General features: G+C 40.7%; 5 protein-coding genes across 57 annotated transcripts in view; 3 read left to right on the top strand and 2 right to left on the bottom strand.

The window, feature by feature from the left end:
• The window catches only part of LOC127531760 (zinc finger protein OZF-like), a 188509-nt gene that overhangs the window by 25750 nt on the left and 139417 nt on the right, over positions 1–23342 (bottom strand). For 10 of the 46 annotated variants that reach the window (XM_051941687.1, XM_051941692.1, XM_051941691.1 and 7 more), the window contains one exon: positions 22022–22123. The exons of 30 other annotated variants lie outside the window; for them this stretch is intronic. In XM_051941687.1, coding sequence (XP_051797647.1) covers positions 22022–22039 — 18 coding nt within the window. In that variant the 5' untranslated portion in view covers positions 22040–22123. Of the gene's footprint in view, positions 1–15885; positions 16010–16069; positions 17348–17717; positions 18750–22021; positions 22124–23342 lie in introns of those variants that run through there. 6 more of the 46 variants (XM_051941718.1, XM_051941717.1, XM_051941719.1 and 3 more) reach the window with 5 other exon arrangements.
• LOC127531754 (NACHT, LRR and PYD domains-containing protein 12-like) overlaps positions 1–23342 on the top strand; it is a 100284-nt gene that overhangs the window by 46061 nt on the left and 30881 nt on the right. The window lies entirely within an intron of this gene.
• Positions 1702–23342, top strand: part of LOC127531769 (zinc finger protein OZF-like) — a 180895-nt gene continuing 159254 nt past the window's right edge. The window contains exons 1-5 of one of the 7 annotated variants that reach the window (XM_051941769.1): positions 1719–2000; positions 2586–2732; positions 3190–3291; positions 7994–8857; positions 9225–11182. In XM_051941769.1, coding sequence (XP_051797729.1) covers positions 3274–3291; positions 7994–8857; positions 9225–9368 — 1026 coding nt within the window. In that variant the 5' untranslated portion in view covers positions 1719–2000; positions 2586–2732; positions 3190–3273 and the 3' untranslated portion in view covers positions 9369–11182. The other 6 variants (XM_051941771.1, XM_051941768.1, XM_051941772.1 and 3 more) reach the window with 6 other exon arrangements.
• LOC127531771 (zinc finger protein OZF-like) overlaps positions 2045–23342 on the top strand; it is a 102800-nt gene continuing 81502 nt past the window's right edge. Inside the window, exon 1 of the mRNA XM_051941773.1 lies at positions 2045–2206. The gene's annotated coding sequence lies outside the window, so the exon portion shown is untranslated. The remainder of the gene's footprint in view (positions 2207–23342) is intronic.
• Positions 16070–23342, bottom strand: part of LOC110972652 (zinc finger protein OZF-like) — a 124784-nt gene continuing 117511 nt past the window's right edge. Inside the window, exon 5 of the transcript XR_007938841.1 lies at positions 16070–17107. The gene's annotated coding sequence lies outside the window, so the exon portion shown is untranslated. The remainder of the gene's footprint in view (positions 17108–23342) is intronic.

The following is a 23342-nucleotide window of genomic DNA, read 5'->3' as shown; positions in this document are numbered from 1 at the left end:
CACATGAGAGCTCTGCTGATTGTTAGTAAAGTCTCCCTCATTCATAAAACACATCAAAATAAAAACAGACGTCGTGCCAAAGTGTTTTCCTGCAGACAAATCAGACTGGTTTGACAAATGAAATGAAGCAGTTTAAAAATTGAGGTTCAGACCCTCTAGTATTACTGATCATAGAGAGAAACTAACATGTAGAAATATGAAGGTTTAGACCCAACAGTGTTAGAAATGATGGAGATTCATCACTCATTTAAATATTTACAGTAAAACTATCACAAATAGGAATAAAATTAACAAGAAATGGATAAAGCGACCAGAAATCTGTGTAAAATGACCGACATATGGGATATGACTACCAAATATATAAAAAATGACCAAAATATGAGATAAAACTACCACAAATATGTATAAAATGACAAAAATATGAGATAAAATTCCCTCAAATACGAAAAAAAATACAAAAACATGACTCAAAACGACCACAAATATTGATAATATTGGTTGATGATGTATCAGTATTGTTATTGATTATTAAAGGGGAACTTCGTTTTTTTTTCAACCTAGGGTCTGTTTTCATGTCATTTCATACATGTGAGTGATGGAGAAATGAATTTTCGACATAGCTCCAGTATTTAGCCAGACAGGCAGCTTAGCAGCTCAGCTAGCGAAAAGTATGGTGCAACTTGCCCCCCCCCCCCCGCGTCAAAGTCTGCCCTAACGTGCTTTTTTTCCCCCACACTGACCGGCTCGGATAGTCTCAACGAGTGTCCCACAACATACTAGAGATGAGAAGTGAACAAAAACCTCCACATTACCTGGCGGTCGCTATTTGTTGTGGTCTGTATCCAAATCTCAGGACGCCAGAAAGCAAATCTCATTCCGAAATCGCGCGATAGCTCGTGCCAAAACCAGTGGAAGACAATTTCTGACAAGAAAAACCTCTCAAAGCTCTCAATGTCAATGTGGGGAAAAAAAAGGCACATTAGGGCAGACTTTGACGCGGGGGGGCAAGTTGCCCCATACTTTTCGCGAGCTGAGCTGTGAAGCTGCTTGCCTGTCTAAATACTGGCAACGGCACTTTTTGCTGTTGCCCCACCATGGCCACTGTGTAACACCACGAGTTAAAAATCAGCTGTTTCCAGCTACAATAGTCATTTACCACATTAACAAGGTCTAGACTGGATTCATCATTTATTTAATGCTATCTTCATTGAAAAAAACTGATTTCAAGAAAAAGGACATTTCTAAGTGACCTCAAACTTTTGAAAAGTAGTGCATATTTATATAATGTTGTAGTGGGTTTACATAATTCACCCACAGAACGTTGGGAGTTGTGGTTGTGTTTGGCACACGGACTGTTTATGCTGTTACTCTTCATGTTGACAAGTTACGCTCCACATGTACTGAGTATTATTATTCTGTCGACTGATGTCAGTAAAGAGGTTAGCACCTGCTTTTGACACTCCGCCTCAGACTCCTGTTCTTCGGCACTACAATGTCATATTTTTTTAATTAGACATGTAAGATGAAATAATACTGATGACAGCTCGTGTCCTTGTTCCTCTTTTAGCACACATCACACAGTATTACAATGAATAAGAACATTCAATCATCAAATACAATCATTTTCATAACAAGCTGCTGTGGAGGCAAAACCTTTTTGTTCTTTGCAATAAGTCTTTTGTTCTTTTATTCAGAGCTCTGAAGGTACAGGTGACACAGAGTGCAAAGCAGTCTATGTGTCAAGTCAAACTGGAAGGAGCTGAAAACTCAAAGGAGAAGTATTTACTTACAGGTCCTACACTCAGCTGGGGCGGAACCAATCTGCGGCTGCAGGTTTGCCACCGGCGGCAAAAAGAGGGGACACACGCAGCACTGAGGAGGATCTGAGAATGAAAGACCGAGTTCAAACAAAGTGTCCGTGAGTTTCTGTTGGGAAAGCATCAAGATCTGCGGCAAACTGTGCAGGATTGCCTTCTTCTCCAAAATCCGGGTTGCAGCCGGTAAGAGCAGAATTCTGGAGACTCTAAAAGACTGTTTAAGCTGCCGATGTGTGTTAGCATTAGCATTAGCCACGGAGTCAACTTTGTCTGTTTACCAATAATTGCCGCGTGTTTTGTAATTGTTCAGTTGAAAATAAGATTTCAGGCTAATTGGTGCTAATTAGAGGGTTCCAGCTAAGACCAGTGAATTCATCCTGTTTGTAATGGTGGGTTTTTATTTATTTATTGGATCTGGAAAGGATTGCACTTTAAAAGCACTTTATGCACTTTAAAGAATTTTACAACCATGAACTAAAAAGTATAAAATGGTTAAAAATTTTTGATAAAAATGCTCAGAGTAATTTGTTAAACTGTGATTCTAAATCAAGTCTTTAAAATGCAGATAAATTCATGTGTGGTATAGTATTGGGTTGAATGTTGCTCATGCCATGATTTGTCGCTTCAGTTTATGTGGTGTTGAGGTTGACAAACATAAATTGAGTGGAGCAGCATTTGCCAATGTGGTGAAAATGTCCATGAGGAATGGTTGTTACTATTTGCTGAATGCAGTAATGCCAACATTGTCCTTTTGTGTTCTGTTTAAAGGTTTTTCTCCTTAATCTATCAACTAAACGTATGGACTTATGGAAGTTTCCACCTCTGTGTCTCATGAATTTGTGACCTGCAAAATAAAAGAAGGAAAAGAAAGAAAGCAACTGTCTGATTGATGAGTGGAGTCCTGCTCAAACTCTGGTAGATGAAACATCCTTTATCAAGTGGGGAAACTGCAGAAACTGTGAGAAAAATCATGAATGAGAATCACCTGTCATTGAAAGTGGGAGGACACTTGACACTATGGGAGAGTGCAAAGAACAGAGAGTGAGAGCTGCCTTTAAACAGAACACTGAGCAGTAAAATACATTCACTAACTTACAGCATGAACAGTTTTCTACCAGCAGTCCTGTCTTGAATCACCTGCAGTAGCATCTTTATGTTCTCTTTATTCTCTTTTTCCATGTCTGTTTTCTGTCTGTGTTCCTTATTTTTAACAGTTTAAGTTCATTTGTATCAGTTTTAGGTGAAAGTGAAAAGAGCTAAAAGTGAAGTATTGAGTTGAAATATGTCCTCTGTGTTGGCTGATGAACATATGGGACACTCTGACACTTGTGTATAGAGTGGTATCCTAATGAAGATGTGTTTGATGTGACAGGTGATTGGCAGGAGGAGGAGAGTCTGACGGAGGAGCAGAGGAATGTTGGCAGACATTTAGTCTGAGCTCAACAACGGAGGAAACATGGATTCTTCACACAAAGTGAGAAACGTATCACTGTAACATTATTCTCATTCATTTGTTCTTTCAAATGTCTAAAGTTGCTCCAGTTGGTTAGATGGGCCGACCAAAGCCAGGTGACGTTGGCTGGAGAGATGTAGCTCTGCAGAAGCAGCTGTACTGAGGATATAATGGTGGACTGCTAGGAAGCTGCTTGTTTTTTGTTTGAGGCTGAACTAGCTGCTGATCATACTTTCTGAAAATGTCTTACATGGTGATGAAGATAAGTAATGGAAGAAAGTCTTGTTTTTCAAGCAAGTTGTTCAGGAAGGTAAAGAGCAGCATTTTCTTTGGTAGAGAATAATACTATTGAGCATTGTGAGTTTACCAGCCTTTTCCTTGTCAAGAAATTCAGACAGTTGAACCCAGAAGTTTACTTACACTGTATAAACGACACATAACCCTTTTTTTAATGTACATGATCTGACATTAAATCTGGCAATGCTTCTCCTGTTTTATGTCGGTTAAGATGACCAAAATTATCTTTAAATGCCAGAATAACGAAAGAGATTTTTTTAGAGAATTTTTATTACTTTCTTCTCAATCTTGGACTTGACTATGGACTTGGGCCATACTGTGTTCCAAGGGAGTTCAGTCACATCATAACAATACTTGTATACATTCCACCCAAGTAGGGCTGCAACTAACGACGCGTCGACAAATCATCTGAGCACAATACGTCATCAAAAGTGGAAGTGAATGCGCAATGCAACAGAAATCTCCGTCCGACTGGAGCGCGGAACACGGACGGACATCGGTTGCAGCCCTACACCCAAGGACACTGACTTGGTTCCATGTGATGTTTTGCATGATACTGTTGCTAGGATACAGACTCAACATCCTGAGGCACTTGTAATAATATCGGGAGATTTCAGTCATGTCAGCCTCTCCTCTCATCTGACTGGATTTACAGTTTAACTGCTCTACCAGAGAGAACAAAACCCTAGACCTGCTGTATGCCAATGTCAAAGAAGCTTCCAGAGCTACTGCCTTACCACCACTGGGCAGGTCAGATCATAACCTGGTTTATCTGCAGACCTGTTACAAACCTTGTGTGCTGAGACGGGCTGCAACTAAAGTCCAAATCAGAAGATGGACTCCTCAAGCTAGTGAAGCTCTAAGGGACTGCTTTGAATCAACAAACTGGAATGTGCTTCTGGAAACAGATGAGGACAGTATGAACATTGACAGACAGGTTGATTGTTTCACTGAATACATCAGCTTCTGTAGAGACACAGTCATACCTGCAAAGGCTGCCTGCTCTATGGAAAACATCCAGTATCGTACCGGTACCAAAAATCAAATGTCCGGCTGAACTAAATGACTACAGACCTATTGCTCTGACCTCACACATCATGAAAACTCTGGAGCGGCTGGTTTTATGTCTACTGAGGCTTGAGGTCAAAGACAAACTCGATTCCTTGCAGTTTTCTTACAAAGAACACATTGGAGTGGATGATGCCATCCTCTTCATGCTTCACTGTGCCCTGTCTCATCTGGAAGAACCTGGAGTTTATGTGAGAATCATGTTCTTTGATTTTTCAAATGCATTCAACTCCATCCAACCCACCATCCTCAAAGACAAGCTCACAGAGATGGGAGTGGATCCTTCCTGTGTTTCATGGATCACAGATTACCTGACAGGAAGGCCACAGTTTGTCAGGCTGGGGAACTGTTTTTCTGGGATATTGAGTAGTACTGGGGCTCCACAAGGAACAGTCCTGGCTCCATTCCTGTTCACACTGTATACATGTGACTTCAAATACAGGACTGAGTCCTGCCACATTCAGAAATACTCTGATGACACTGCTATCGTGGCATGTATCAGAAATGGACATGAAGCTGAATACAGAGATCTGAGAAGTGCCTTCAGTGACTGGAGTCACAAAAACTGCTGCTACTCATCGCCTCAGACAAATGAAGTGATCATAGATTTCTGCAGATCCAAACCCCCTCTTCATCCACTGAACACTTGTGGTGTTGACATCGAGGTGGTGACATCATATAAATATTTAGGTGTCCACCTTGATAATAAATTAGAGTGGTCTAAAAATGCAGACTTCATCTACAAAAAGGGCCAGAGCCGACTTTTTTGCCTCAGAAGACTTCGATCACTAGACATCTGCAGTAAGATGCTGCAGATGTTTTATCAGTCTGTGGTAGCAAGTGTCCTGTTTTATGCTGCAGTCTGCTGGGGAGGCAGTATAAAGAACAAGGATGCAAGGCGTCTGAACAAACTGATTTAAAAAAAAGCTGCTCTGTAGTTGGAATCGGGTTGAACACATTGGAGGATGAGGTGGAGAGACGGACACTTAGAAAGATGGAGGCCATTCTGACAAACATGGATCATCCACTTCCCATTTGCCTCAGTGAACAACAAAACATCGGTGGACGGCTCCTATCCCTGTGCTGCAGGACTGAAAGATTCAGGAAATCTTTCTTGCCATCAGCAATCGGACTGTTTAATTCAAAAGCAAAAAGATGAGACCAAACAATTGAATTTCCCTTCGGGAATCAATAAAGTCATTCTGTTCTATTCTACAATCAGAAGTTTGCAACAAAAACAATTACATGCACAGATCAACACCATGGGAATGTCAAGCCATCCTACTGCTCAAGATGGAGATTGGTTAAAATTAGGATTTTTTTTTTTTTTTTTTTTTTTGGAGGGAAATGGGCTCATCAACCCCAGAACAAAAGCAAACGACCTTGTGAAGATGCTGGAGGCTGACGATGGCCTGAGTATACCATCCAAACTGTGAAGCATGGGGGTGGCAGCACCATGTTATGGGAGTGTTTTTGCTGCAGGAGGGACTGGTGCACTTCACAAAATAGATGGCATCAAGAGGATTGAACATTATGTGGAAATATTGAAGCAAGATCAGCCAGAAATGAAAGCTTGGGCTCAAGTGGGTATTCCAAATGGACAAGGACAGCGCTGGAGAAACTGTGCACTACTGACTTAGAACTGCTTTCTGTTTCACTGTGCCCTCCATATCTGCCTCAGAAGTTTCCCCAGATATTTGTGAAACTTGTCCATATCCATCCAAAGGCCAGTGAAATAAATGCCTGTGGACTTATCCATCAGGTCATCCAGAGACTTCAGTCCAACTCCCCGGATGCACCTAACATCAGTCTGGGAGACATGAACCGCTGCACACTAAAACACACACTGAGAGACTTCCATCAGTACATCACATGCCCCACTAGATGAGACAAAATCTGTTACAACAATGTGAAAGGTGCTTCTCCTCTGGGTTCCTGTGACCACAACTGCATCCTCCTTATCCCTGTCTACCACTGTACTGAAGCAAGGCAAAGTGCAGAACATCAGAGTGAAAGTTTGTCACACTCTGCAGGGATGTCTGGAGGTTACTGACTGGGACGTGTTTAAGGAGTCCTCAGCTGATATTGATGAACCGACTGATGTTTTGAGCAGCTGTGTCACAAGCCATGGCTTTCTAAGAAGCTTAAAGACCTACCGTACAGAAAGAAAACAGTCTTCAGAGAACGAAAAACACTAAATCTGTATAACCGACAGAAGGAAGTGAAGTTGGAGGTCAGGACCCATAAAAGACAATACAAAGACAAACTTGAGTCTCAGCTCAAAATGAACAACCTCAGTTCAGTCTGGGACGGCATGAATCTGATCACTGGGACTAATTAATGTGTCAATAAGAGAGTTCAGCTCAGTGGTTATAATTGTGATTTAGAGCTGGCTCAAAGTCCAAGCAGTTTTTATGTCAGGTTTGACTCCCATGATTTTAGGGCTAAACATGCTGAGACTAAAAACTGTCTTATGTCAGCCTCTCCACAGAATCCCTTTCTTGATGTGGGCAATGTAATCTGGTGTCTCAAACAGTGCAGACCAAAGAAAAGTCCTCTACCTGATTACATCGGTGGCCGTTTATTGAAAACTTTTACTACGTCTGACTAAATGACCAAGATTGCTGCCGATGTCCGTCTATCTTATGTTTTGTTTGATTTTTCTTTAAATGGCTTTTATTTTGCTTGTATTTGTTTTAGTTTTTTTTTTTTTTTTTTACATTTTTAAAACATTTCCTTTAATTGTTGCTATTCCTTTAACTGTTTTACTGTTTTGTTGTTTGATGGTGAATGCTTGTGTAACTGCTGCACAACAAATTGCCCGGGTCGTTGGGGTCAAATCCAGAATTCACTGGCAGAATTACAGATCTTTTCTGGGCTGGTATCAACATCTGATCCTCTAGGAGAAACTAGAAAGTGTTGGTGGTCTGAATTGACCCTGCTGCCATTAAGACCTAATCTGGACATTGATGTTGTATGCTTTTCATCTTGTACATTTCTCCAGTAATGTAACTTAACGGAAAGTCTGGGGATCAAGAGATCCTGGTGGTACAATCCCATCAGTCCCAGCTCTGCTTTGCTTTTCACGGTGATCGACAGATTTTACTACCCAATATTCTAAAACTAGCGTGCAGAAAGCTGAAAACTATCGGCCTGTGAAAATACTTTTGTTGACATTGTGAGTGTGCTGTTGACACATTTCTAGGTTTCTAATGACAAAGCTGCTAGCATGTCTGCAGACTCTTGATCTTGTTTCAGCCTCATGTCCAACTACATGGAATTGAGCCTTTTAGGTTAAATGTTTTCATGATTGCTCTTCCATCACTGCCTCTGTTTTTATCTTTGTCTTTTGCTACAGAAATGTAAACACAGCAATGGAGTGAGATGTCGGACCTCTGAGGAGGATAAGGATGGTTCAGCAACAACAGCAAAAAGAGATGAATCACTTAGTTGTGAGCAATGTGGCAAGACTTTTGTCACAGCAACAAAGCTAAGAATTCACAAACGTAATCACACTGTGGACAAATCATTCAGGTGTGATCAGTGTGGAAAGGCTTTTACTACCAAGACTCTGTTAAAAAGCCATCAACTCATTCACAGTGGAGTTAAACCATTCAACTGTGATCAGTGTGGAAAGGCTTTTACTCAGAAGAGTAATCTAACAAGCCATCAACTCATTCACAGTGGAGTGAAACCATTCAGCTGTGATCAGTGTGGAAAGGCTTTTACTCACAAGACTAATCTAACAAGTCATCAAGTCATTCACAGTGGAGTTAAACCATTCAACTGTGATCAGTGTGTGAAAACCTTTACTCAACATGAACAGTTGTTGATCCATCAATGCCCCCATTCTGGTAGAAAGCAGTACCGCTGTGCCTCCTGTGAAAAAACTTTCAAGCACCAACGGAGCTTAAAATATCACCAACGCATCCACACTGGACATGATGTGTGGATATGTGATCACTGTGGCAAACTATTTGGAGGTTTCTCAGAGTTAAAAGCTCATGAAGTGACCCACACTGGGGTTAAACCATACCTTTGTGACCAGTGTGGGAAACGCTACAGCTACATGACATACCTCAAAATTCACCAACGTGTCCACACTGGGGAGAGACCATACAGATGTGACGAGTGTAAGAAGACTTTTACAACTTTGGGTTCCCTGAAACAACACCAGCAGATCCACACCAGAAAGAAAGCATTCAATCAGTTTCACAGTGAGGTATGTAAAGACTGGTCTCAGTCACAATGTACACACAATTATGTATTGGATAATTTTGGATATTGCTGCAAAATTGTTTCAAAACTGTTTTGAACAACTGTGGTCAGTTGAATTCTTTTAACACATTATCAGCTATCGTTCAGTCTAACCTGTATTCGTTTTGACACAGAAATCTGGTCCAGGTTAATCTGGGGATGTAGCTTAGATTAGGAATTCTGATGTAATCAGACAACTGAATGTTAAATTCCAACAGGTAAAAGTGTCTTCAGATGTCATTTGGGGTGCTCTCTATCTCAGGCAAGGCATCAGTTCTTCAATGCTGCAGGAAACACTGACGTTCTCTGTGTTTGTGTGTTTGTTTTCCAAGCAGAACGGAACAGATGGACAAAACCCTCAGACTTGTCAGCACCCTGCCAGTGGTGAACAGTGCTGCTTTGACAAGTCTGGACCAACGTCCAACCAACAAGGAACCCTACAACGACACAGCGTATGCACACTGGACACCGACTGAACCCCTGCCAAGAAGATGTCTCCATGCAGGGTTCAGTAAAAGTTCATGAAGTCCGCCACAAATTTAAATTTCTTGAGATCCGGCTTCACAGAATTCAGGTCTAACTTCTTGTTTAGTGTCTTCATTGCTTTGTTGCAAAATCCATTAAAAGGAAACCTGTTGTTAACAGAAGTGATTGGTAAATTAATTAAACCATTCAAAGTGGTTACTCAGTTAAATGAACTATCAGTGGTAGAGGGATAGACTTCTGGATGGAGGCAGTGAGCAGCAGGGCAAATTTCCTTGATTACCAGCTTAATGGTTCCTCAGATCCCTCTGGGCTGCAGGAACCCGTTAGATGCAGAGCTGGTTCAGTGATTCTCTGATGATTAATCATAATTAATTTAGGAGATTACTGGCCTTAGGATTCATATCTATCTATCCATCTATCATCTATCTACCTAGATGAAGAATCTCTAATATTGAACAAGTAGATCAACTCATCTCTCGGGCTGGACCCGAATATCCGGATATTTGTTCGCTACGGCACTATCCGGATATTAATTTGGTATGCGAATATTCACCCTCCCACCCCCCGTCGGATGTTACCTGGTGGAAAGAATATGCCGTTACTGTCTTCCCTCCACCTTCGGCCCACATCGGCACTTATCGGGTCATCTCATCATGTGATCACATAAACATATACACATATGTTGATCACCCCTCCTCCCCCCAGATGAAAATATTCGGAGCTCGTCTCTTCCCTGCACCTTCGGCCCACTTCGGCTCATCCTGCCGTGTTCTTCGGCTCATTTCGGCTCCTCCATTCGTGTTTGTAAACACCACCCGAATGGCCGGGTGGCTGCCGACTCTGAAGTCACGCTTCACTTTGTTGCATAAACACAAGACAAGATGCCTGGCTAAAATGAAAAAGGATCCGAATTTTTGGGCCGTCTGTGTCACAAGCCGCTGTCGCCACCACTACCGCACCTCCGCCGCCCCGCCCCCCGCCCCCCCCGCCCCCTTCGGACGTTACGGGGCCGAACGAATATTCGGATATTCATCTTTAATACGGCCCGAATATTCGGAGGCCAGAAACCACTATTCGGGCCAGCCCTACTAATCTCTGATTATGTGTGGGTTTAAATATAAAAACATGAAGTGTTCTATGAAAAGTCCAATCTTTGAAAGATGACATGTAGTTTAGAATCATTTCTTTGTAAATTAGCTGCATCCAGTCATTACCATGACATTGGCATCATGGAACCATGACCACATGTATGTGTCTGGAGATAGTGGCATTTTTATAACGGCACATTTTCATGCTTTGACAGATACAGTGAGGGGGAAAAAAGTTTTCAGAAACCCTGAAAATATTTACACAATTCTAAATATTATCATGAAATATTTGTTAAAGTCTTTTTTTGTGTTTCTAAGTGTGTGGCTGCATCAGACAGACACAAATACAAATGATATTTTTTTGGTTTGTTGTTTACAAGAAAAACTAACAAAACTAAATTCTACTAAATTTCTCATTTTATGGAACCAGTCAATTTTCAGTTTGAATGTCTTTTTTAGGATGTTTAGTTTTATGATTGTTCTAAAATAAATGACTCTTGAAAACCTCAAAGTGATTCTTAATGCAGTATTTCACAAATGTGTGGGATGTCCAAAGACTTTTTTCCACTGCTGTATTTAACAGCAATCTGATCTGCTGATGTTAGCAAAACAAACAAGTGAAGGTTTCAGGCTTTTATCTAGAATTGTTCTTGAGATGTTCATCTTCAAACAGCCTCAAATTTCAATGTGAGAAAATAAAAACGAGTGAAACTGGGTCTACAGTCCACTGAAAAACCTCTAAGAAAGTATCTGACATACTGAGCTAATATTTCATAGATGCCATTGGAAATATCCACGGTTTATGATAAAAAAACAACTTTTTTTTGGGAGATGGTCTGATTTGAAACGGAGTTCCACTGTTGAAAAACCTCAATCTCTGATTCCAGCATCAGTGCTCCATTGTTGCAGTTGTGACGTTGTCTTTCAGATGTTCCTAACACAGGCCACAACTGCTCTGAAAACAACACTCATGTTCTTGTTTGGAACAGTTTCTCAGTAGAAATTATGCAGCAATGTCCAAGTTCTCAGCGGCTCCAGTAAGGAAGACTCTTAATGCGAGGAAAAGCATCCTTTGACGTCTTCCTGGAGGTTTTTCTTGTCAGAAATGGTCTTCCACTGGTTTTGGCACGAGCTATCGTGTGATTTCAGAACGAGATTTGCTTTCTAACGTGCTGAGATTTGGATACAGACCACAACAAAGAGCGATCGCCAGGTAATGTGGAGGTTTTCGTTCACTTCTCATCTCTAGTATGTTGTGGGACACTCGCTGAGACTATCCAAGCCAGTCAGTGTGGGGAAAAAAAAGCACGTTAGGGCGGACTTTGACACGGGGGGGGGGCCTCTTGCCCCATACTTTTCGCTAGCTGAGCTGCAAAGCTGCCTGCCTGGCTAAATACTGGAGATATGTTGAAAATTCATTTCTCCATCACTCACATGTATGAAATGACATGAAAACAGACCCCAGGTCGAAAAAAACTGAAGTTCCCCTTTAAATAGCAGGGCAGGGGACCAGGTGAAATGAGTTTGATTTGATTGCATCAGCTGACAGAGCAGTAGACCGGGTGCAGCAGACAGGGGGAGCCAAAGAAACAGAACAACAACACAGGAGGAAAAAATGGGAAAAAGGACAAAAAGGCAGCAACGGGCAGAATCCTGACAGGTGGTGTCGGATGGAACAAAGCATAATGTTCCATAGGCGTTCTATTGGATTTTGGTCCGGTGAGAATTGGGGCCAGTCAATTGTGTCAATTCCTTCATCCTCCATGAACTGCATGAATTCTCTTACCACATGAGGCTGGGCATTGTTGTGCACCACAAGGAACCCAGGACCATTTCAGCAGTGTAGGGTCTGACAATGGGTCAAAGGATTTCATCCTGATACCTAATGGCAGTCAGAATGCCATTGTCCAGCCTGTAGAGGTCTGTGTGTCCCTCCATGGATAATGCCTCCTCAGACCATCACTGACTCACCACCAAACCGGTCATGCTGAACAATGTTACAGGCAGCAGAACGTTCTCCACGGCTTCTCCAGACCCTTTCATGTCTGTCACATGTGCTCAGGGTGAACCTGCTCTCATCTGTGAAAAGCACAGGGCACCATTGGCAGACCTGCCAGTTCCTGTGTTCTATGGCAAATGTCAATTGAGCACAGGGGCCACTAGAGGATGTCAGACCCTCAGACCTTTCTCATTACATCTCTTTCTGATTGTTTGATCAGAGACATTCACACCAGTGGTCTGCTGGAGCTCATTTTGTAGAGCTATTGCAGTGCTCATCCTGGTCCTCCGTGCACAAAGGAGCAGATACCTGTCCTACTGATGGGTTGAGGACCTTCTACAGCCCTGTCCAGCTCTCTTAGACTAACTGCCTGTCTCCTGGAATCTCCTCCATGCTGCTGAGAATGTGCTGGGAGACACAGCAAACCTTCTGGTAATGGCACACATTGATGTTTCATCCTGGAGGAGTTGGACTGTCTGTGGAACCTCTGTAGGGTCCAGGTATCGCCTCATGCTACCAGAAGTGACTCTGACCCTAGCCAAATGCAAAACTATTGATAAACAGTTAGAAAACCTTAGGAAGGAAATAAAATGTCAGTGGCCTTCAGCTGTAAACTCATTCCTGTTTTGGGGGTTGTCTCATTGTTACCCCTCTAGTGCATCTGTTGTTAATTTTATGAACACCAAAGCAGCTGAAACTGACTAAAAACCTCCTCTGTTACTTATTTGACCAGATCAGTATCCCACATGTTTGACTGATTTGATGCAATACTTAGATGAAAAAGTGATCCTTAATTTCTTTTTGAGCAGTGTAATAACACACCTGCTCAAAGTTAAAGGCCAACATACGACCCAAACATGACATGGATTTGGTGCCACTTTGAACTAAGATGATCTCTTCTGTTAAACAAACCGTTGATTATGAATCTTTTTTCCAGATATGAAGCTGCTCCTTCCAGGTCCACAGACAGTAAACAGAACAAAGCTCTCTGTAAAAACCCTCAGAATGTTGAACAGAATAAATGTGGACAGTTTCATGACTGGAAGAGAAGATTTCTGGATCATTTTGTGTCTCAGTTGTGTCATTATGTGTTTAATTTTGTTCAGTTTACGTCTTTCTGTCTGGTTTTAAACATTTTGCATCTTTTCATGTTATTTTTTGTTCCATTTTGGTCATTTTGTGTGTTTTTAAGTTTATTTCTGTTTAAAATGATTCATCTTGTCAGTTCTTTTGGTCAGTTCTCGTCTATTTCATCATTCTGTGACTCAGCGGCCATTTCTCTTTCAGTTTTCATCTCATTTTTGCTCTGAATTGCTCATTTTATCTCTCATTTTAGTCATTTTCCATCACTTTAAGGTTGTTTTTGTTCAATTTTGGTCATTTTGCATCTTATTGGATCATTTTGTGCATTTCAGCATGTCTTTAAAAAAAATGTTGTATAAATCAGACTGTAAATGATCTATGAACAAACCTCTGTGTAAAACCTTCAGAATGTTGAATAGAATAAATTTGGACTGTGATGAATGTAAGTAAAGGTTTCTGGATCAATCTGGTCATTCTGAGGCTAATTTTGGTCATGTTTTTATCTAATTCAGGTCATTTTTTTGTCTCTTTTTGTGCCATTTGTCCACTAGAGGACAAATGGTTCAATCACAGAATGAGGGTATGTATTGAAAAAATATCATTCAAAATTTGTCCAGAGTAGTGACTGTAATTTGAATTTTAATACACTTAACCAAGTGCTATAGGTGGAACAAAACATGTTTACACAGCATGGTGTTGCTTTGTGATGTTGCAACTGACATGCTGATTTCAAAATGGAAGCATTTTAATTTCTAATGCTCTCATAGAAGATGACTGGTCAAGTAAAATTGACTCCTGTGACTCTGATGTCATGCAGAGTCTTTATGCTGTGATGTGGAAAGGGTGAAAGAAGACAGACTGGACATTTCTGAGTGAAACTGAACATGGTATGTACTGATTCATTAAAAAACAAGTGTAGTATTATCTTTAATCAAGCCTTACATAGTATTTACTAGCTGAAGTACTTCGGTTTGGAACACTGGAATTACTTGTCAAGACTACGTTGACTGGAGCTCTGCTACAGAAAGGCAGTTCATTTTCTGCTGGGGTTCATAACACAAGATTTCTCAAATCGACAGAGATGTTTTTGATTTGAAATTAGAGTTACCTTAAATTAATAATATATATTTTTGATACTTTCTCTAAAAAAACTCTAAAAAAGCTTCAGGTGTAGCTGCTGGAAAAGAGCCTGAAAGTCACATGGTGGGACATGTGAGCATAGTTCAAGGAAGCAAGGCTGGGAGCAAGAACCCAAACAGAGGAGGCAAAAGAAAAGGTCAAACTACAGGTATGTAGTTCATGTTTTCATGTCAATCCAATTATGTCTTACTATTTGCTGAGTCAGTGAAAGTTTGTATTATTTCAATACTGAGACATTGTTGCAGTGTCATTTGTCATTTGTTTCCATTTGGATGTATTGCACAGTTTGATTCTATTGAGTTTCCAGACCACATTACATTGCTGTTAAGGTGTCTGAATCATCCAGTGAGGGTTTGGTCGTGTACTACTATAAGGCCGTGCATAAAAAGAAAATCAAGCCTGTTACAGTGTTGCTCTAGTCCCCTCTGTTAAATGGCATCAAAACAATGGTCAACGTGAACAAATCATGAGTGTTGACATTGCACTCACAACAGTACCTCTCAACTGTTCTAATTTTGATCTATTGAGGAGAACAATGTGATGAGTGCACCGAGAGATCCAATACAGGGAGCTTTGCTTTTTCAAAGATCATTAGAAGGACAGAAGACAAAGTAAGTTTCAGCAAACAGCTTTTTATTTTCTAATGAGCCAATCTATAGTATTTAAAGTGCAGAGTTATTTGTGTTAGATTTGAACAAAATTCTTCCAACAGTGTAAGGACTTAGTCTTTCTACTTTCATTTGCAATTGTTCTAGAAACCTATCATCTGGGTCAGCTGGTCACTCTGCAGCACAAGGAGTACTATCCCACATTGGATCTGATGTTAATATTTCCCTTAGACACGGTAAACTGACTGACTGCCTGATATTGTAGAGTTAGTAAATATAGGCAGTTAACAAAAGGAAATGAATGCTACTTTGTGGAGGAACCAGAATTTGGCCATTTAACCAAAAAAAATCTAATGCTAATATTCTTTTATTTCACCAGACTGCTATAGTTTACACTTCAATGAATACATGTATAGTAATTTTATTCATCTTCATGCATACAGTGTTTGTGTACAGTATGTGTGATAATATTTAAAAAAAATATATATATGTTAACAAGGCCAACAACAATGTTTTGTGTTACAGGTGCTTCTTCAGTGGCGTCCCTGCACAACATGGTAAATGTCAAATAATGTCTACTTTTGCAGTGAGAGGACAGATTTGGTAAATAGTCAGCACTGGCAGTCCACAACAAATGCAGGGTGTTGCACAGGCAGATTCGAGATGACATCGTGTTATGCAAGACATCCTTGTAGGTTTTTCATCTTTCTACTCTGTGAAAGAGCAAAATTGTATTCGAGTGAGTCAAAGACAACTTCAAGTATTTGTAAAAATGAATTTAAATGAAGTAAAATGATTTATTGACAGGTAACATACAACACAGTGTGACGTCAAAGACTTCATTAAAACCAGACAAAAAGACGTAAGCTGAACAAAACAACACATAATGACACAAATGAGACACAAAATGATCCAGAAATCTTCTCTTACAGTCATGAAACTGTCCACACTTATTCCAACTAAACAAATCCTAAAAAAGACATTAAAAACTGAAAATTGACTGGTTCCATAAAATGAGAAATTTAGTAGAATTTAGTTTTGTTAGTTTTTCTTGTAAACAACAAACAAAAAATATCATTTGTATTTGTGTCTGTCTGATGCAGCCACACCCTTAGAAACACAAAAAAAAGACTTTTCAACAAATATTTCATGATAATATTTAAGATTTTGTCAAATTTTCAGGGTGTCTGAAAACTTTTTTTCCCCCTCACTGTATCTGTCAAAGCATGAAAATGTGCCGTTATAAAAATGCCACTATCTCCAGACACATACATGTGGTCATGGTTCCATGATGCCAATGTCATGGTAATGACTGGATGCAGCTAATTTACAAAGAAATGATTCTAAACTACATGTCAGCTTTCAAAGATTGGACTTTTCATAGAACACTTCATGTTTTTATATTTCAACTCACACATAATCTGAGATTATTTGATATACTTGTTCAATATTAGAGATTCTTCATCACTGTCTTGATAGATAGATGATATATAGATATAGGAATCCTAAGGCCATTAATCTTCTAAATTAATTATGATTAATCATCAGAGAATCACTGAACCAGCTCTGCATCTAACGGGTTCCTGCAGCCCAGAGGGATCTGAGGAACCATTAAGCTGGTAATCAAGGAAATTCTCCCTGCTGCTCACTGCCTCCATCCAGAAGTCTATCCCTCTACCACTGATAATTCGTTTAACTGAGTAACCACTTTGAATGGTTTAATTAATTTACCAGTCACGTCTGTTAACGACAGCTTTCCTCTTAATGGATTTTGCAACGAAGCAACAAAGACACAAAACAAGAAATTAGACCTGAATTCTGTGAAGCCAGATCTCAAGGACTTTAAGTTTGTGGAGGACTTCATGAACTTTTACTGAACCCTGCATGGAGAAATCTTCTTGGCAGGGGTTCAGTCTGTGTCCAGTGTGCATACGCTGGTGTCATTGTGGGGTTCCTTGTTGGTTGGATGTTGGTCCAGACTGGTCAAAGCAGCACTGTTCACCATTGGCAGAGTGCTGACAAGTCTGAGAGTTTTGTCCATCTGTTCCGTACTGCTTGGAAAACAAACACACAAACACAGAGAACGTCAGTGTTTCCTGCAGCACTGAAGAACTGATGCTTTGCCTGAGATAGAGAGCACCCCAAATGACATCTGAAGACACTTTCACCTGTTGGAATTTAACATTCAGTTGTCTGATTACGTCAGAATTCCTAATCTAACCCACATCCCCAGATTAACCTGGACCAGATGTCTGTGTCAAAACGAATACAGGTTAGACTGAACGACAGCTGATAATGTGTTAAAAAAATTCAACTGACCACAGTTGTTCAAAACAGTTTTGAAACAATTTTGCAGCAATATCCAAAATCATCCAATACATAATAGTGTGTACACTGTGACTGAGACCAGTCTTTACATACCTCACTGTGACACTGATTGAATGCTTTCTTTCTGGTGTGGATCTGCTGGTGTTTTTTCAGGGAACCCAAAGTTGTAAAAGTCTTCTTACACTCGTCACATCTGTATGGTCTCTCCCCAGTGTGGACACGTTGGTGAACTTTGAGGTTTGCAGTGGAGCTGTAGCGTTTCCCACACTGGTCACAAATGTATGGTTTAACCCCAGTGTGGGTCACTTCATGAGCTTTTAAGTGTGAGTACAATACAAATGGTTCGCCACAGTAATCACATACGCACACATCATGTCCAGTGTGGATGCGTTGGTGACGTTTTAAACTCTGTTGGTGCTTGAAAGTTTTTTCACAGGAGTCACAGTGGTACGGCTTTCTACCAGAATGGGGGCATTGACGGATCAAAAACCGTTCATGTTGAGTAAAGGTTTTCACACACTGATCACAGTTGAATGGTTTAACTCCATTGTGAATGAGTTGATGATTTGCTAGAGTACTCTTCTGAGTAAAAGCCTTTCCACACTGATCACAGCTGAATGGTTTAACTCCACTGTGAATGAGTTGATGACTTCTTAACGTATTCTTTTCAGTAAAAGCCTTTCCACACTGATCACAGTTGAATGGTTTAACTCCACTGTGAATGAGTTGATGATTTTTTAAGTGACTCTTCTGAGTAAAAGCCTTTCCACACTGATCACAGCTGAATGGTTTCACTCCACTGTGGATGACTTGATGATTTGCAAGATGACTCTTCTGAGTAAAAGCCTTTCCACACTGATCACAGCCAAACAATTTCACTCCACTGTGAATGAGTTGATGATTTTTTAAGTGACTCTTCTGAGTAAAAGCCTTTCCACACTGATCACAGCTGAATGGTTTGTCCACAGTGTGAATACGTTTGTGAATTCTTAGCTTTGTTGCTGTGATAAAAGTCTTGCCACATTGCTCACAAATGAGTGATTCATCTCTTTTTGCTGTTGTTGCCGAACCATCCTTATCCTCCTCAGAGGTCCGACATTTCACTCCATTGCTGCGTTTACATTTCTGTAGCAAAAGACAAAGATAAAAACAGAGGCAGTGATGGAAGAGCAATCATGAAAAAGTGTAACCTAAATGTCTCAATTCCATGTAGTTGGACATGAGGCTGAAACAAGATCAAGAATCTGCAGACATGCTAGCAGCTTTGTCATTAGAAACCTAGAAATGTGTCAACAGCACACTCACAATGTCAACAAAACGATTTTCACAGGACGATAGTTTTCAGCTTTCTGCACGGTAGTTTTAGAATATTGGGTAGTAAAATCTGTCAATCACCGTGAAAAGCAAAGCAGAGCTGGGACTGATGGGATTGTACCACCAGGATCTCTTGATCCTCAGACTTTCCATTAAGTTACAATACTGGAGAAATGTACAATATGAAAAGCATACAACATCAATGTCCAGATTTAGGTCTTAATGGCAGCAGGGTCAATTCAGACCACCAACACTTTCTAGTTTCTCCTAGGGGATCAGATGTTGATACCAGTCCAGGAAAGATCTGTAATTCTGCCACTGAATTCTGGATTTGACCAAAACGACCCGGGCAATTTGTTGTGCAGCAGTTACACAAGCGTTCACCATCAAACAACAAAAGCAACAAAACAGTAAAACAGTTAAAGGAATAGCAACAATTAAAGGAAACGTTATAAAAATGTAAAAAAAAAACACAGTTAAACAATTACAAGCAAAATCAAAGCCATTTAAAGAAAAATCAAACAAAACATAAGATAGACAGGGACATCAGCAGCAATCTTGGTCATTTAGTCAGACGTAGTCAAAGTTTTCAATAAACGGCCACCGATGTAATCAGGTAGAGGACTTTTCTTTGGTCTGCACTGTTTGAGACACCAGATTACATTGCCCACATCAAGAAAGGGATTCTGTGGAGAGGCTGACATGAGGCAGTTTTTAGTCTCAGCATGTTTAGCCCTAAAATCATGGGAGTCAAACCTGACATAAAAACTGTTTAGACTTTGAGCCAGCTCTAAATCACAATTATAACCACTGAGCTGAACTCTCTCACTGACACATTAATTAGTCCCAGTGATCAGATTCATGCCGTCCCAGACTGAACTGAGGTTGTTCATTTTGAGCTGAGACTCAAGTTTGTCTTTGTATTGTCTTTTGGGGGTCCTGATCTCCGACTTTATTTCCTTCTGTCGGTTATACAGATTTAGTGCATTTCCTTCTCTGAAGACTGTTTTCTTTCTGTACAGTAGGTCTTTAAGATTCTTAGAAAGCCATGGCTTAGTGTTCGGATGTAGTTTAACAGTTTTTTTCAGGAACAACACTGGTTTCACAGTCTGTGACCCAGCTGCTCACAACATCAGTCGGTTCATCAATATCAGCTGAGGACTCCTTAAACACGTCCCAGTCAGTAACCTCCAGACATCCCTGCAGAGTGTGACAAACTTTCACTCTGATGTTCTGCACTTTGCCTTGCTTCAGTACAGTGGTAGACAGGGATAAGGAGGATGCAGTTGTGGTCAGAGGAACCCAGAGGAGAAGCACCTTTCACATTGTTGTAACAGATCAAAGATTTTGTCTCATCTAATGGGGCATCTGATGTACTGAGGTGTGTGTTTTAGTGTGCAGTGGTCTCTGCATGACCTGATGGATAAGCCCACGGGCATTTATTTCACTGGTCTTTGGATGGATATAGACAAGTTTCACAAATATCTGAGGAAATTTCTGAGGCAGATATGGATGGCAGAGTGAAACAGAAAGCAGTTCCAAGTCGTGCGCAGTGCAACAGAAATTCCCTTCCGACCGGAGCTCAGAACACGGACGAACGTCGGAACGGCATCGTGCATGTATTATTTATGTACGATGCAGCGCGGATGTCCGCGTTCTATCGTAAACATGGATGTCAGCGTTTACTATACAGCTGTATCTAAATGCGGACATCCGCTCTGCATCGTACATACATAATACATGCACGATACCGCGCCGACGTTCGTCCGTGTTCCGCGCTCTCGTCGGAAGGGAATTTCTGTTGCATTGCGCACTCACTTCCGCTTTTGATGACACATCGTGGTCAGACGACTCGTCGACACATCGATAGGTGCAGCCCTATTTTCCTGTACGGGCCACCAGATATTTTGACGAAGCTTACACACTGCCAGCGCTGTCCTTGTCCATTTGGAAGACCCACTTGAGCCCAAGCTTTCATTTGCTGGCTGATGTTGCTTCAATATTTCCACATAATGTTCTTTCCTCTTGATGCCATCTATTTTGTGAAGTGCACCAGTCCCTCCTGCAGCAAAAACACTCCCATAACATGGTGCTGCCACCCCCATGCTTCACAGTTGGGATGGTGTACTCAGGCCATCCTCAGCCAGCATCTTCACAAGGTCGTTTGCTTTTGTTCTGGGGTTGATGAGCACATTTCCCTCCAAAACAATCCTAACCTTAACCGATCTCCATCTTGAGCAGTAGGATGGCTTGACATTCCCATGGTGTTGATCTATGCATGTAATTGTTTGGACAGATAAACATCAAACCACAGCAATCTGGAAATTGCACCCAAGGATCAAACACACCTGTGGAGGCCCACAAATGTCTTCCTGATGTCTTGGCTGATTTCTTTAGATTTTCTAATGTCGTCACACAAGGAAGCAGTGTGTTTGAGGTGTGCCTGAAAATACATCTTAATCTATCAAAGCTTTCAAAGTCAGGACATCATCATCTTGAAGGAATAGCAATCTTAGTGAATGCAAACTTCTGACTGTGAAGAAAATAATAAAAATCTCTTTTGTTATTCTTGCATTTAAAGATAATTTTGGTCATCTTAACTGACATAAAACAGGAGAAGCATTGCCAGATTTAATGTCAGATCATGTAAATTAAAAAAAGGGTTATGTGTCGTTTATACAGTGTAAGTAAACTTCTGGGTTCAACTGTCTGAATTTCTTGAGAAGGAAAAGGCTGGTAAACTCACAATGCTCAAAAGTATTATTCTCTACCAAAGAAAATGCTGCTCTTTACCTTCCTGAACAACTTGCTTGAAAAACAAGACTTTTCTTCCGTTACTTATCTTCATCACCATGTAAGACATTTTCATAATGTATGATCAGCAGCTAGTTCAGCCTCAAACAAAAAACAAGCAGCTTCCTAGCAGTCCACCATTATATCCTCAGTACAGCTGCTTCTGCAGAGCTACATCTCTCCAGCCAACGTCACCTGGCTTTGGTCGGCCCATCTAACCAACTGGAGCAACTTTAGACATTTTAAAGAACAAATGAATGAGAATAATGTTACAGTGGTATGTTTCTCACTTTTTGTGAAGAATCCATGTTTCCTCCGTTGTTGAGCTCAGACTAAATGGCTGCCAACATTCCTCTGCTCCTCCGTCAGACTCTCCTCCTCCTGCCAATCACCTGTCACATCAAACACATCTTCATTAGGATACCACTCTATACACAAGTGTCAGAGTGTCCCATATGTTCATCAGCCAACACAGAGGACACATTTCAACTCAATACTTCACTTTTAGCTCTTTTCACTTTCACAGACAGTTGCTTTCTTTCTTTTCCCTCTTTTATTTTGCAGTGGTCACAAATTCATGAGATACAGGGTGGCTGTCATGAGGAAAAGTCTTGTCCCGAGTTTTTGAGCTCAGAGCGCAGATAAGAGTGTTTTTGGAGCAGGAGCAAAGGTATGAAGTTGCAGAAAAATTTGGTTATGAGAACTTCCTGGGAAAACTGGCCTACCTGAGTGACATATTTGGAAAGCTAAATGAACTAAATCTACAGCTTCAAGGGAAAGATAAACACCTTCCTCAGGTCACGGACAAGATCAGCTCCTTCACTCGAAAGCTTGCAATGTGGGGCAGGCGACTTGATGAAGGAAACACCGATTTATTTGAGAACCTGCATGAATGTGTGGACACTGACTATGATGCTACCTCAGTGAATCCAGGGTTTATGCAGAAATTATTGAGTTGAATTTAATACTTTTTAATACCATCACAATATTTTTTAATACTAACTCGACTTTGTGGAAACCTTTCGAACCTCAGTGTTTGAGGTAACTAATAATAAAGTACTTCTGTGTGATGTAGTGTAACACTGCCTAATTAAAATCTAAAACACAATATTACAATTACAAGATACTTTGTTACTTTTTGGCCTGAATAAAAGCACTGACATTTATATTTTTTAAACCCTAACCCATGGCAAAAAGCTAATGTTTAAGAGGGGTGGGCAAACTGTTTTTGTTCCAACCAGGCAGCTGCACACCAGACTTGACTGAGTTAATCAACTGATCTCAGTCTTTAGAAGCCGATTGGTCAAACTGTGTGCTCTTAGTTGGTTGGAGCAAAAACCTGCAGCCACACAGCCCCTTGAAGGTTAGTTTGCCCACACCCAGGAGGAGCACATACCACTTCTGCAGCCATACACTCTTTCAGCATCATTCCATCTCAATTAAGACAGAAGAGGAAAATGAGAAAAGGTTAAAGGCAGATGTTTAATTAAATGATTTCCAGAAAACTTGCACAGTTCAGTTAGAAACACCGTCAAACATCACATGGATTCAAACCAAAAGAGAGGGACAGCCCCAAAAAACAATGAATGCAATATACCTCAGCTGACTGAA

Source organism: Acanthochromis polyacanthus, chromosome 22 (genome assembly GCF_021347895.1).
Source record: "Acanthochromis polyacanthus isolate Apoly-LR-REF ecotype Palm Island chromosome 22, KAUST_Apoly_ChrSc, whole genome shotgun sequence".
NCBI lineage: Eukaryota > Metazoa > Chordata > Actinopteri > Pomacentridae > Acanthochromis > Acanthochromis polyacanthus.
Note: the sequence above shows the minus strand (reverse complement) of the source record. Positions and strands in the feature narration are given on the sequence as shown.